Source organism: Peromyscus eremicus, chromosome 10, assembly GCF_949786415.1.
Source record: "Peromyscus eremicus chromosome 10, PerEre_H2_v1, whole genome shotgun sequence".
In the NCBI taxonomy this organism is placed as follows: Eukaryota; Metazoa; Chordata; class Mammalia; order Rodentia; family Cricetidae; genus Peromyscus; species Peromyscus eremicus.
In genome coordinates, this window is record NC_081426.1 from 25,388,243 (window position 1) to 25,400,889 (window position 12,647).

The 12,647-nt window shown below is 45.2% G+C and overlaps 1 protein-coding gene across 4 annotated transcripts in view; it reads right to left on the bottom strand.

Annotated features, from left to right (window-relative positions):
• The window catches only part of Ascc2 (activating signal cointegrator 1 complex subunit 2), a 46,861-nt gene extending 34,809 nt beyond the window's left edge, over positions 1–12,052 (bottom strand). For 2 of the 4 annotated variants that reach the window (XM_059275560.1, XM_059275559.1), the window contains exons 1-4: positions 11,929–12,039; positions 8,870–8,967; positions 2,956–3,114; positions 2,452–2,622 (exon numbers count right to left, since the gene is read on the bottom strand). In XM_059275560.1, coding sequence (XP_059131543.1) covers positions 2,452–2,622; positions 2,956–3,114; positions 8,870–8,950 — 411 coding nt within the window. In that variant the 5' untranslated portion in view covers positions 8,951–8,967; positions 11,929–12,039. Of the gene's footprint in view, positions 1–2,451; positions 2,623–2,955; positions 3,115–8,869; positions 8,968–11,928 lie in introns of all 4 variants that reach the window. The other 2 variants (XM_059275561.1, XM_059275562.1) reach the window with 2 other exon arrangements.
• Positions 12,053–12,647: the final 595 nt, after the last annotated feature.

Genomic DNA, 12,647 nt, shown 5'->3' on the forward strand with positions numbered 1-12,647 from the left:
CTAAGAAACCACCTTGAGGCTCATCAGCTGGGGACAGGCTAACCGATGGTAGCATGCCTATACTGTACACGCGTGCGCATGTGTGGGGTGTGTGTGTGTGTGTGTGTGTGTGTGTGTGTGTGTGTGTGTGTGTGTGTCTGTCTGTCTGAGCTTTATGAAAAGACCCAGAATTACAGTGATTCTGCAATTTCATGTAAACAAAAACAGAAACACCATGAATGAGTCAGCTGGGGTTTGTTTTTAAGTATTTATGGGTAAATCAGCAGTGTCTGGGGTTATATATCAACAAAATAAGCAAACTCAAGAGAGATTAAACAAGACTAACAAAACACTGGTAAGTACACAAGTGGTGTGAGGGGACATGGGATTTATTGTTCTGTAGACACGAAACTTTCACTCAAGTATATGCATATATTTGAAATTTAATTATAATGAAAATATGATTTAAAAATCAAGATCCATTGGGTTTGTTGGTGAATGCCTGTAAAAATCAGTATTCAGAGCCTGGCATGATAATGCAGGCCTTTAATCCCATCATTTGGGAGGCGGAGGTAGGAGGGGAATCTCTGAGTTTGAGGCCAGCCTAGTTTACAGAGTGAGTTCCAGGACAGCCAGGGCTACACAGAGAAATCCAGTCTCGAAAAACCAAAATAATAATAGTTACAATAATAAAAGTATATTTTTTTAAAACAGAGTTTCACTAAGTAGACCAGGCTGGACTTAAACTCACAGAAATCTGCCTACCTCTGCTTCCTAAATTACTGGGATTAAAGGTATGCACCATTATTCCTCACAAAACAAATATTTAAAAAATTTTTAGATTCCACGAAGGAACATGCACATTAACAGTAGTGACTTCGAAGGCTGGTGTGATGGCTCAGTATGTAAAGGGACCTGCCAACAAGTCTGATGACCTGAGTTCAATTCCCAGGACCTACAGGGTAGACGTAGAAGTCACTCCCACAAGTTTGTCCCCTGACCTCCACACGTGCACATACAATCAATGGACAAAAAGTCCCTGAAGGAACATGTACAAACAGTAGTGATACTAAGTGCTGACAAGGTGTCTCAGTGGGTGAAGGCACTTGCAGCCATGTCTGATGACCTGGGTTCTACCCTCTGGACCCACATGGTAAAAACAGAGAACCGCCGGGCGGTGGTGGCGCACGCCTTTAATCCCAGCACTCGAGAGGCAGAGCCAGGCGGATCTCTGTGAGTTCGAGGCCAGCCTGGGCTACAGAGTGAGTTCCAGGAAAGGCGCAAAGCTACACAGAGAAACCCTGTCTCAAAAAACCAAAAAAAAAAAAACAAACCAGAGAACCAATTCCTGCAAGTTGTACCCTGACAAATGCACCTACACATACATACACAAATAAGTAAAGAAATACAATTAAAAAAAACAGTAATAACTTTAAGACATGAGATTTTTGTGAGTGGCACTCATTATCTTTCTAATATTTCTATAACATTGGATGATTAAAGATAGCATTGACGATGTTTTTTCAGTATTGGAGATGAATCTTCTCTCATGCCAGGCTCTACCACTATGCCAAACTCCCAGCCCGAGTAATGATTTTTTTTAAGTGCATACATGAGGGGCTAGAGAGATGATTCAGTGGTTAAGCGTGATTATGGCTCTTACAGAATCCTAGAGTTCCCGGCACCTACATGGGTGGTTCACAACTACCTATAACTACAGATCCAAGAAATCTTATGCCCTTTCTGGAACCCACACACATGTGCATATATTTATATGGAGAAATATACACATATATAAATTAATTAAAAATAAAATATTTTAAAAGTAAACATATGAGGGCTGGAGAGATGGCTCAGTTGTTAAGAGCACTCAATTGCTCTTCCAGAGGTCCTGAGTTCAATTCCCAGTGACCACACGGTGGCTCACAACCATCTATAATGGGATCAGATTTCTTCTTCTGATACAAATGAAGACAAGGCACTCATATATATAAAATACATAAATAAATAAATCTTTTTTTTTTTTTTTCCCCTGAGACAAGGTTTCTCTATATAACAGTCCTAGCTGTCCTGGAACTTGCTCTGTAGACCAGGCTGGCCTCAAACTCAGAGACCTGTCTGCCACTGCTTCTGTGCTGGGATTAAAGGCATGCAACACCACTCCCCAGACAAATAAATCTTAAAAAAAAAAAAAAAAAGAAAAAAAAAAAAAAAGGACACTATGAGTTCTTTGAAAAGTCAGAATCAGTGTCTTTACCCTCTGTCACATGAATAGGGCACTGCCAACTGTACCGAGGACCCAGGTTCCTGCTGAGGAAAACACTGGGTACTGTGGTCAGGCTGGTGGGTTAGAGGATAAAGGATGTAAGTGGCATAGGTTTTTCCCAAAGATGGGAATGAAGAGGGAGACAAAGAGGAGAGCTGACACTCTCCCGGGTGTCAAGTGGAGACTTGTCACAGGATGGGGCTCACTTTGGACTCCTTGTGAGTGGACATTCGGAGGAAGGTGAGGAAAACGCTCCGGTGTAGGCGCTTCTGCATGTCGGCCACCTCAGGGGTTGGGGCCACCCACTCATCGAACTTTCGGGGCACATAGCGCAGGTAGGAGTCCAGGCACTTCTGCAGGGTCTCATCAAAAACAACCTAGGCCAGGAGAGAGGAGATCACGGATGGATTCCTGAGGTAGACTACACAGGTGCACATGGCCCATCAGCCCTGACTTAATGCAAACACTCCAACCCAAGGGACCAAGGAGGTATGAATGAGCCCAGGGCTAAATACAAGTTTCTCAAGATGGCAGGCAGTGTGTAAACATTAGGAAGGTTGCAATATGAGACAGCAATCCAAACCACTATTTGCTGCTAAGGATCCAAGGAAAGGAGACAAAAAAGCAACTCTTAGGGGAGAGGAAAAACAGCAACCAACCAAAGGCATGTCATGTGCTTTCTCTTAGTGTTAATTTTGATAGAATGTTACCTGGCACCAGAATTTATCGTGAGGCAAGGCCAGGAGCCAGTCGAGGTCATTGGCTACGAAGGTGGCGCGTTCCAAGTACTCCTCCACTAGGGCGGGAATGTTGTCTTTAGGGGGCGGTTTGTATAACACAAAATACCGGTCTGCCTTCTGCTCAGGGTGCTACGGATCCAAAAACCACGTGTTAACGTGGCAGAGGTTAGTCAGCGAGGGCCCATTTGCCAACCCACAGCAATGACAGTACTTGACTGTTCCAACCAGAGACCCTCCAAGGAGCTTGTAAGTATAAAGAACCCAGTGTATGTAACAGAGGTGTTATGGTTGTTTGCAGGGAACACAGGTGGTTGTTAAAAAACATGTTTTTGGAGAATTTTTAGTGGTGTGGGGACAGATTAAGGGAAGAGAAAGGACACAAAACTTTAATACAACCAGGTTTGGGATGTTTTTTAAAGTCTATGTATTCACATATTGGTACAAATTTTTAAAAAAGTAGTATGGGGGAGACGAGAGATGGCTTAGCGGTTAAGAGCACTGGCTGGCTGCTCTTCCAGAGGATCCAGGTTCAATTCCCAGCACCACATGACAGCTCACAACTGTCTGTAACTCCAGTTCCAGGGGATCTGGTATCTTCACACAGACATACATGCAAGCAAAACACCAATGCAAAAAAAAAAAAAAAAAAAAAAAAGAGACAATCCCTAAAATTTACACTGGTTATCTTGGGGCTAGGAAATTATGACTTCAATATATTTTCAGTATTTTTTCTTGAGACAAGGTCTCACTCTGTAGCCAGCTGGCATCAAACTTAGAGATCTGCCTGCCTCTGCCTCCCAAATGCTGGGATAAAGGTATAACCACCATGTTTGACCTATTTCTCATTTAAAAACAGTGGACATGTATTTTTTAAGTTAATATTTAATTATCCAAGTAACGCACAAGCATCTCTTCTTACTATGTGGGCTGAGTGTATAGCTCAGTGGCAGAGTATATAAACGAGGCCCTCAGCATGGTGTGGGCAGGAGAGGGAGAAGGGAGAAAAGAAAAGGTGAGAAGGAGGGAAAGGAGAGCGAGAAGGGAGAGGGGAAGCACATTCCTAGTCTCCATGACCTCCCAGGGGAAACCACTGACCATATGCTCTCCTGGTTACCTCTCTAGGTATTTACTTTAGAATGTAGTGTGTGCACATCAAGGATTTGTTTGAGTATGTTATGTTTTTCCTTTCTGATATAAACAGCATCACACTCTATACATCACTACTTTCCTTTATATAACCAGAAAAAATAAAACAAAACAAAAACCCTCTACTAATTTTTTTAAAGATTCTAATCAAGTAGCTGTAGATCTCAGCTTAGAGTCACAAGTTCTGTCTTCCAGCCCAGAACAAAGCCCACTTTGTTCACCATAATGAAGAGCTGATGGGCTCAGTGGCTCAGTTTTCACCCCAGTCTACGCGAGAGTGGCTTTCTCAGGGGCCAGTTGTAATAGGAGGAGGGCCAGGCCTCAGCTGTTATCAAGCACAGCCTCCCACTTCCAGAGCCGGCTCTAGAACAATCAAGACTGATGGATCAGGCTCCTTAAGAACCTTGTGGGCCTTTGCAGGAGTATACAGGATCCATAATGATTCACTGCAGTCATTTAGCATGTAGGTCTGTGGGACCTTCTCCCATTTAAATCCCATTTATTTAGTGGCAGCATTCCAGCCACTAATCTGTTGAAAAGAGTTCATCTCCCTGCATTCCAAGTTTCCTTCCTCCTTGCCCTGCTGACACTCTTCACAGGGTCCCTACTGTGCTGGGTGTTGGGGCACATGAATAAAAGCATCTGTGTGCTGAACGTCTCAGCTTAGTCTCAAGTTTTCTCCAAGTCACAAGGTTCATGTTCCACAGGAGAGGATGTACATCTAAGCCACCAAGGGAGCCCAAAACAGATGAAGTGACAATTTTAGCAGCCCCTGGAAAAGGGATGCTTCTCCAGTGAGGCCATACCTAAACTGAGCCCAGGAGGAAAAGGATTTTTAGGTGGAGGAAAGTTACCTTGCCCTCCCTCCCTCTCTCTTTCTCACATGTTCTTACTATAGAGCCCTGGCAGACCTGGAATGTGCTATGAACTAGACTAGGCTGGGCTCAGACTTAAAGATGTGCCTGCCTCTGGGTTTGAATTGTGTGCCACAACTGGTGGAAGGAATTGGTCTTACAGAGTCATAAAAGCAGTCACACAAAGTGCACAGACAGACTGGGCATTGGGGAATGAGTTTAGAGGGTGGCAGAATGATGACAAGAAATCTATCACTTATTGAGGACCCACCCTGCGCCAGCTGCGGAGGAGCAGGTATGTCAACTCCCTATTGCTTTTTTTCATCTACAATTACCTAAAAGGGAGACAGTATTCCTCTTGTCTGTCAGAGAAGAAAACAAAGACTCAGTAAGGTCCAGGAACTTTCCTAAAGGCCTTGAGGTTAAATAGGTGCTGAGGCAGGATTTGAAGCAAAGCTTACGATGCAGACCAACTGACCTACGGCACACATGTGCTACCTTGATGTCCTTCTGACATTACTGCCTCCCGGACTAGGGGTTTCCCACAGCTCTGCCCAGCACCTGCATTGTGCTTACCTGACTCTTGCACTTGCTAAACTGCATCAAAGTCACTTTTGGATCAGTTGTTGGGTACAAGGAGAAAAAAAGGAACGGATTATAGAAGGACACAGGGGACTTTCAGAGAAGGTAAAAATGTCCACTGTCTTGACCATTGGTGATAGTTTCATTGGTATATTACCAGTGTCAAAAACAATCAGATTGTTGACTTTAAATATGCAGTTTACTGTCTTTCAATGCTACTTCCACAGTGCTTGACACTGAGAGGACACTCCGCACATTCATTAGCTGGACAAAGGAATGAAGGGCCAGATCCTGCCTCTGAAGGGCTTAAAATGGCCGCTTTGTAAGAGGGAACTCTACTCCACAATGAGTAACCTTAGACGGTTCAGGGCAGGAGAGCAGCAGGCTCCAGGTGTGTCTATCCCACCAAATTTAACCCCACCTTTCTGTAAGACTAGCTGAGGGCCTATCTGCTCTGGAAAACTAGGAAAACACTCCCTGCCCTTCAGGCCTCTATGCATCTTGAGAGGAACTCGTTTTCTTACTGTCCTTCAAGGAATGGCCTAAGGGTCCAGCACTAACTATCTCTCATAGGTTTTCAAGTGCATGCTCCTTGAACAGTAACTACTCAGTAAACACCAATAAACTCCACCTATCACTGTGCAGAGGCACTACAATGACTGCTCCTAGGGCAGAGATCTTTTTGTCCCAAGCTGAGACTCCAAAAACAAAACCCTATACTTACTTATCTCAGGACAGTGTTTCAGGAGCTTAATGTTCCTCAGTATGACCAACAAGACTGTCTTCAACTAGGCAACTGTCTCCAGCTAGTCTCACTCCCCACCCTAGCCCCTATTCAATTCACAGCTGCTACTTGTCATCACCATCATAACTACAATCTATTGCGTGCCTGCTGTTCCAGGCAGAGTACTAACTCACAGATGTTTCATTTAATTCTCGCAGCCACCCCACCACGTCTGGCCCATTGTTATCTTTTGTGGATCCTGAGCCCTCGTGAGCTTAAATAACTTGCTAAATATGTACAAAGCCTGTGTTCACTAGCTCTGCTATAGTGCTCCCTCAGGGATGGATCTGAGCTTGATCTCAGAGTCAGGCTCCCTCAAGCATTCCTGAGTTCTCCAACCAGGGCCTGCCTTCTCCTCCTGCTTTGTCTAGATAGAGCTAATTCACCTTTCAACACCCAGTTCAGGATCTCTCTCCTCCAGGAAGCCATCCCTGGCTGCATATCCCTCCTACTTCCGTCTCGGCACTCCAAGCCTCTGCTCTGAATCAGCTGTCATCATGTCAGAACCTGGCCTTCCTCCTTCATGTCACCACACTGCTAAAGCTACTGGGCTCATGCTGTGGACCCCACAAGGACAGGACTACATATTTTCTCTTTGTAGCTCTAACTTCAAGCGCTAGATCTGATTGTGCTTTCTGACTTAAGGAATGTTTCCAGAGAGCGTACTGTGTGCTTGTCCACTGAGAAGCCAGAGAGGAAAGAAAGGGGGCAGACCTCTGCTCTCCCAGTCCCCACAGCTAACAATCCAGGTGTTCATTTAGCGCAAGGGAAAGGACTGAGGTTGAAAAGCAGACCTAAGCACTCAAGTCCTCACCAGCACTGTCCTGCCAACGGAACAGTCTGTAACGGCGGGACTGTACCATCTGCCTGAACAACTACAGCACATCACAGATGGAACTTCATTTACTCTGATTAATTAAAATCCCATTGACTCCAAGTCAGGAGTGATGGTGCATGCCTTTAGTTCCAGCACTTGGGAGACAGAGGCAGTTTGAGGCCAGCCTGGTCTACAGAGCAAGTTCCAGGACAGCCAGGGTTACACAGAAAAACCTTCCCTCTAAAAAGAAAAAAAGAAAAAAAGAAAGAAAAAGAAAAAGAAAAAAAATCCTGTTCCAGAGTCTACATTTCAAGCCCTAGACATATTACAACTGTTACACGCTACCTACTAGATGGCTACCGCACTTCACAGTACAGTTCTAGCTTTTCTGACAAATACGAACAGGAAAGCAAGGAGCTTTACAGCAGAAAGGTTAAGACTATGGGATATTCTGGGACTAGCCTGGCTCTCCGGGTTTCCTGGTTTTGTGACCTTGAACTCTGTAAAATAGTGACACTCAAAGCATCCACTCCTAGGGCTGTGATGCAGCTGAAATAAGACAACCTGCGGAGGTGGGCACGAAGTCCCATCCCTAGCGATGGAACTGTTGGTAACTGATAGCTGAGGGAAGGTAAAGTCAGTTCTCTCTAAGGGCACAGGCGCTGGTGGGTTGAGCACTTTTCAAGAAAGGCCACACATCCAAAAGCATACTGGTAGCACCAACTAGACTTGATAGGCTTCACAAAACAAGAGAACACAAAGTTAGCTGGGCAAGGAATCTGCACACAATTCCCAAAGAACTAGTTTAAAATGAGGGGGGAAAAGGAAGAAGAAAAGTTAATCTGGGTGACTTGTTCAGAATGGCTTGGCCCACATGAGGTACCCTGCACTTGTCAAGTTCTATTATTAGAGACTGAATAGGAAATAATAAAAGACAACCAAATTGCAGGAAATAAAACACTTAGCTCCCATTTCCCACAACTTTACTCAGGCCTCCAGAAACTACTTCTTCCCACCTTGTGCAAGTAAGCTCATATTCTTGGGAAATCTACAAGAGGGTACAAGGACTCAAATCCCCACTTCTGTCTCTTTCTTTAGCAACCTGGCACCTCTCCACGGCTCTAATCTCTCTCTGAGGCTGGGAACTGGCAGGTTCACAGCCTCCTTAGTTTTCGGTCTCACAGGTCCTGTCAGAGTCTCTGAACGTCTCATTTCTTGTCCCAGATAAGAGAGACCGGCCCAACTAAGAGAGTCCGGCCCAACTTCTGAAAATCAGTGATCCAACAGAAGTATGAGCAGCACTTCAGATTTAAACATACATGCATACACACACACACACACACACACACACACACACACACACACACACACATATATACATCAAACCTTAAGTCCCCCACAAATCACCAAACCAGGACTTGGAACCGTTTCCAGTCCAGCTCAGGCTAAGTCAGAACTGCCTTCAGATTGGCTGGAAATTAAATGCTTTGGGGAGGGGACTTGACTACTCAAATTTGCACTGCTGCTCAGAAGCAAATTCTATACTAGGCTTGCCAGGGCCTAGCAGTGTCTCAACTACTCAACAGTAGCCACTGGCCCTAGGGTCATTCTTGGAACAGAAAAGGAAGGACTTTACTTTTTGCTCCTGAAATTGCAATGCTGATTCCTATCAGGCTAAACATCATCAAAACATGGGCTCACCAGCGCTGGTGAAGTCCTCGGCTTTCCTGTCTTCGGGTCTTTGTGGGTGATCTGGAGTTGATCCAAAGGCAGAGCTGGCATTGTGCTGCGTGACCCTCCTGAAAGGAATATGGATGGGAAGAAGAGAGCAGACACACAGACTCCTAGGGGCAGGGCCTACTCTGGGACTGATCCCAGCACCAGCATCAACCCCTAGCCACAGTGAAATCCTAATGTGGGCTTTCAAGACCTGGTATGCATCTGCTGACCTAAAATGATGATTTTTGCTTAAACTAGTTCTCACCTCTGAAGGAAATACCTTCCAGATAACCCCTACCCACTATAAGAAGGAAGTTCTAGCTAAAGTACCCAGACTGTCTTTCGTGTTTTGTTTTTATAGTGCTGGGGTGGAACCCAGAACCTCAAGCTGTACTCAAGCAGCCTGTGGGCACTGGGAAGACACTACCCACAGTTCTTTTTCTTGCTGTCTTTCTTATAACCAGCACAGGCCTCACCAAATGTTTGATGAGTGAGTATGAAGAGAGATTTTCTTTGCTGTGATGGAGCTAGAACCCATCATGACCGATAGGCTAACTCTGCTTCTGAGCTCTACCCTTCAGAACAAAAATAGTCTTCTCAATTCTCACGTGATCTTAGGTCTCTTAGGGGTTGGAACAGTGGACATTTCCTCATTTGTAGAGTATGTTAAGACTTAACAACTTCTCCAGGCTTCAGAGGAGGGAAGAGAAAATCCACAGAAATCTGCCAACACATGATCCTTCCACCAAGGGGCCAAGCTGGATTCAAAGCTAGGAGTTGGTCAGCTCTGTACAGCTCAGTGATAGAATATGTGCTTATCACATGCAAATCCCTGGGCTCAATCTCAAACAAAAATAAAATGATAACAGCTGGGTGGCGGTGGTTCATGCCTTTAATCCCAGGGAGGCAGAGGCAGGCAGATCTCTGTGAGTTTGAGGGCAGCCTGGGCTACAGAGTGAGATCAGGACAGGCTACAAAGCTACACAGAGAAACCCTGTGTCGGAAAAAAGAAAAATAAAATAAATAAACAAACAAACAAATAAATAAATAAAGATAAAAGGCAGCAAAGTTACACAGAGAAACCCTGTCTCGAAAAACAAAACAAAATAAAATAAAATGATAAAATGGTCACAAAGCGGACTTGGAGATAGCTCAGTCATTGTTGTCCAGACTGTATAAGCATGAGAATCTGAGTTCAATTGCCAAAACCACATTAAAAAAAAAGTGGAATGTGATGGTACATGCTTCTAATCTCAGTACTGAGAAAGCGGAAGGCGAAAGCTTCCTTGGCAGTCAACATAGTCCACTAGGCACACTCCAGGCCAATGAGAGACGCAGTCTCAAAAAAAAAAAAAAAAAAGTGGATGACTTCTGAGGAACAATTCCAACTCCCGAGGCTGCTCTTTGACCTCCACACGTACACATTTGGACCCACGTATATGGAAACATAGTTCACAAAGCCAAGCTAGCAGACCAGCTCTTCTGTGTTCCCTTTTTACACCACCACTTGACCTTATTCTCAGGAAGGACACATGTATTGGTTGAATCACGGAATGGAGGTCAATTAAGCCTTTCAAAAGACATGCCAGTAAAAGGGTTCCAACGACAACATGAAAGCAAATCACAACTAGAAGGACATCACCACATCTTCACAAATAAAAATTGAGGACATAATCAGCCATTTGTTACCTGGTGCCCCATACTTCAGATTATCTGGCCCAGCCCTGGTGATGAGACATATTGACAAGACAATAGCAACATGCTTGTTAGATACTGAGTGCTCTTCTAAGTGCTTTTCTTGGCACTTTAATCTACCTTTTAAGATATTTATGAGACAAGGTCTTGTGATATAGGCTGGTTCTTAACTCCAGCAATCTCCTGCTTCAGTCTCTTGAGTACTGGTATACACCACAACATGCAACATTACATCTGGTTCACTCTTTTCTTCTCTTTTTATTGTATCTTGTTTTTTAAATTTTGAGACAGGGCAGATAGGGTCTCACGTACCTTAAGCTGGTTTTGAACCAATCCTCCTGACTCAGCCTCCTGAGTGCTGGGATTACCACACCTGGCTCTAGATACTTCGGCCCTACTATGTAGCAGATAATGATGTCCAGAAAATACCAACATGGGCAAAGAACTGACCTGGCGGTGCCATTCACAAAGCTTAGTCTTCCTGAGAACAACAGATACAAAGCCAATTGCCAAACAAAAAATTATCAGTGCCATGTTTGCCGAATATGCAAGTTTCATGAAGCATTTAACCAAGAGAAATGACCTATGGGAGGGAGCATCACAGAGGAGTTAAGTTTTCACTTAAGGCATGGGTAGAAAATAAAGCAAAGACTAGACTTTGAGTTGTAAAAAACCAGGACAGCTGTGCACCACTATACCTCCTCTTCTGGGCAGGGCAGCAAAGGCCAAAAGTTAAAGTGTTTTCCAGGGACAGGGCTTGATACAATTAACAACTGTTATATGGCCAGTGAGCATCTCCAGGGCTACTACTGCCTCAGTTTCTCTGACTGTCACCCATTATTTTGCTGGTCTTGGTTCAACATCACTCTACTTAGAAACCTTCCCAGGTCCTCCCTGAAGTAATCTCTCTCCTTGTTACTCACTGTCATATCTTTAATTGCTTTATGCATTTACTTGTTGACTGTCTCCTTCCTCTAGACTGTAAGTCCACAGCACAAGAGCCTTGTCTGTCCTGCTGTTTGTACCCCCGGCGCCTAGTTCTGTACCAGGCACATGGGAGCCAGTCAACAAACACATGCTGAACGAATGAATGCCCAGGAAACTAAAGCTTGGGAGGAGGAGGTGGGGACTGGGGTTCGTCCCAGGTCACTCTGGGACCAAGCCTTAAACCGAACTGGAACTCCAAGTGCGGATTCTCCTGGCCTCGTGGTGGCGACTCACGGCCCCTGGGGCAATATAAGCCTGGCCCCGCCGTGAAGCCGGTGGACTGGGGGTGCCGAGGGTGCCCGAAGCACGGCCCTGGGTCCTGCCGAGCTCCATCGGTGGGGGACTGGGCACGCACTCACCTCCCGGCTCCACACCCGCGACGTGCAGCCGCCGTACACGGTGACAGCTTCCACGGAACCAACACTTCCGGGGTCAAACGGCGATACCGCAGGCGCAGACAGGAAGCCCTGCCCCGCTCTACCCGGCCCCTCCCCCGGAGCCAACATTCCCGGAGGATGCCGGGCCACGCCCCTACGATACGACCCCGCCCCCTGGAGGTACCCGGGCTTGACTCTTCCTCCTTCCCTCGCCGTGGCTATCCTTGGGTTAAGGCATTCTTTCCATTTCGGGAAGCTCTCAGAATCCCAGGCTTCCACTTTCTCAGTTACCATTTTACAAATTTAATCCAGAGAAGTTTTAATGAGTCAAAATCACAAACGTGATTTTAAGAGAGCGGAAGAAGGTAGACGAGCTAGTGTAGGGTAGCAAGTAGTAGAGGATTTTGATGGTTACTTCTCAGGTTGTTGAAGGAGAAGGTCCCACAAATGAAGATGGAGGTCTTCATCTTGGTGGTGGCTATATACACATGGATTTACTTAGGAAAACTTAACAAATTGTAAACTGAAGATTTTTTCCACTTTTCTATATGTACGCAATACAAAATTATTTAGACGGGTGCACTGTAGGCAGGTTGACACAGAATTTACTATGGAACTCAGTGTAACTTGGAACTGGTGGTTATCCTCCTGCCTCAGCCTCCCAGGTGCTGGAATTACAAGTGTCTACCATCAGCACCATG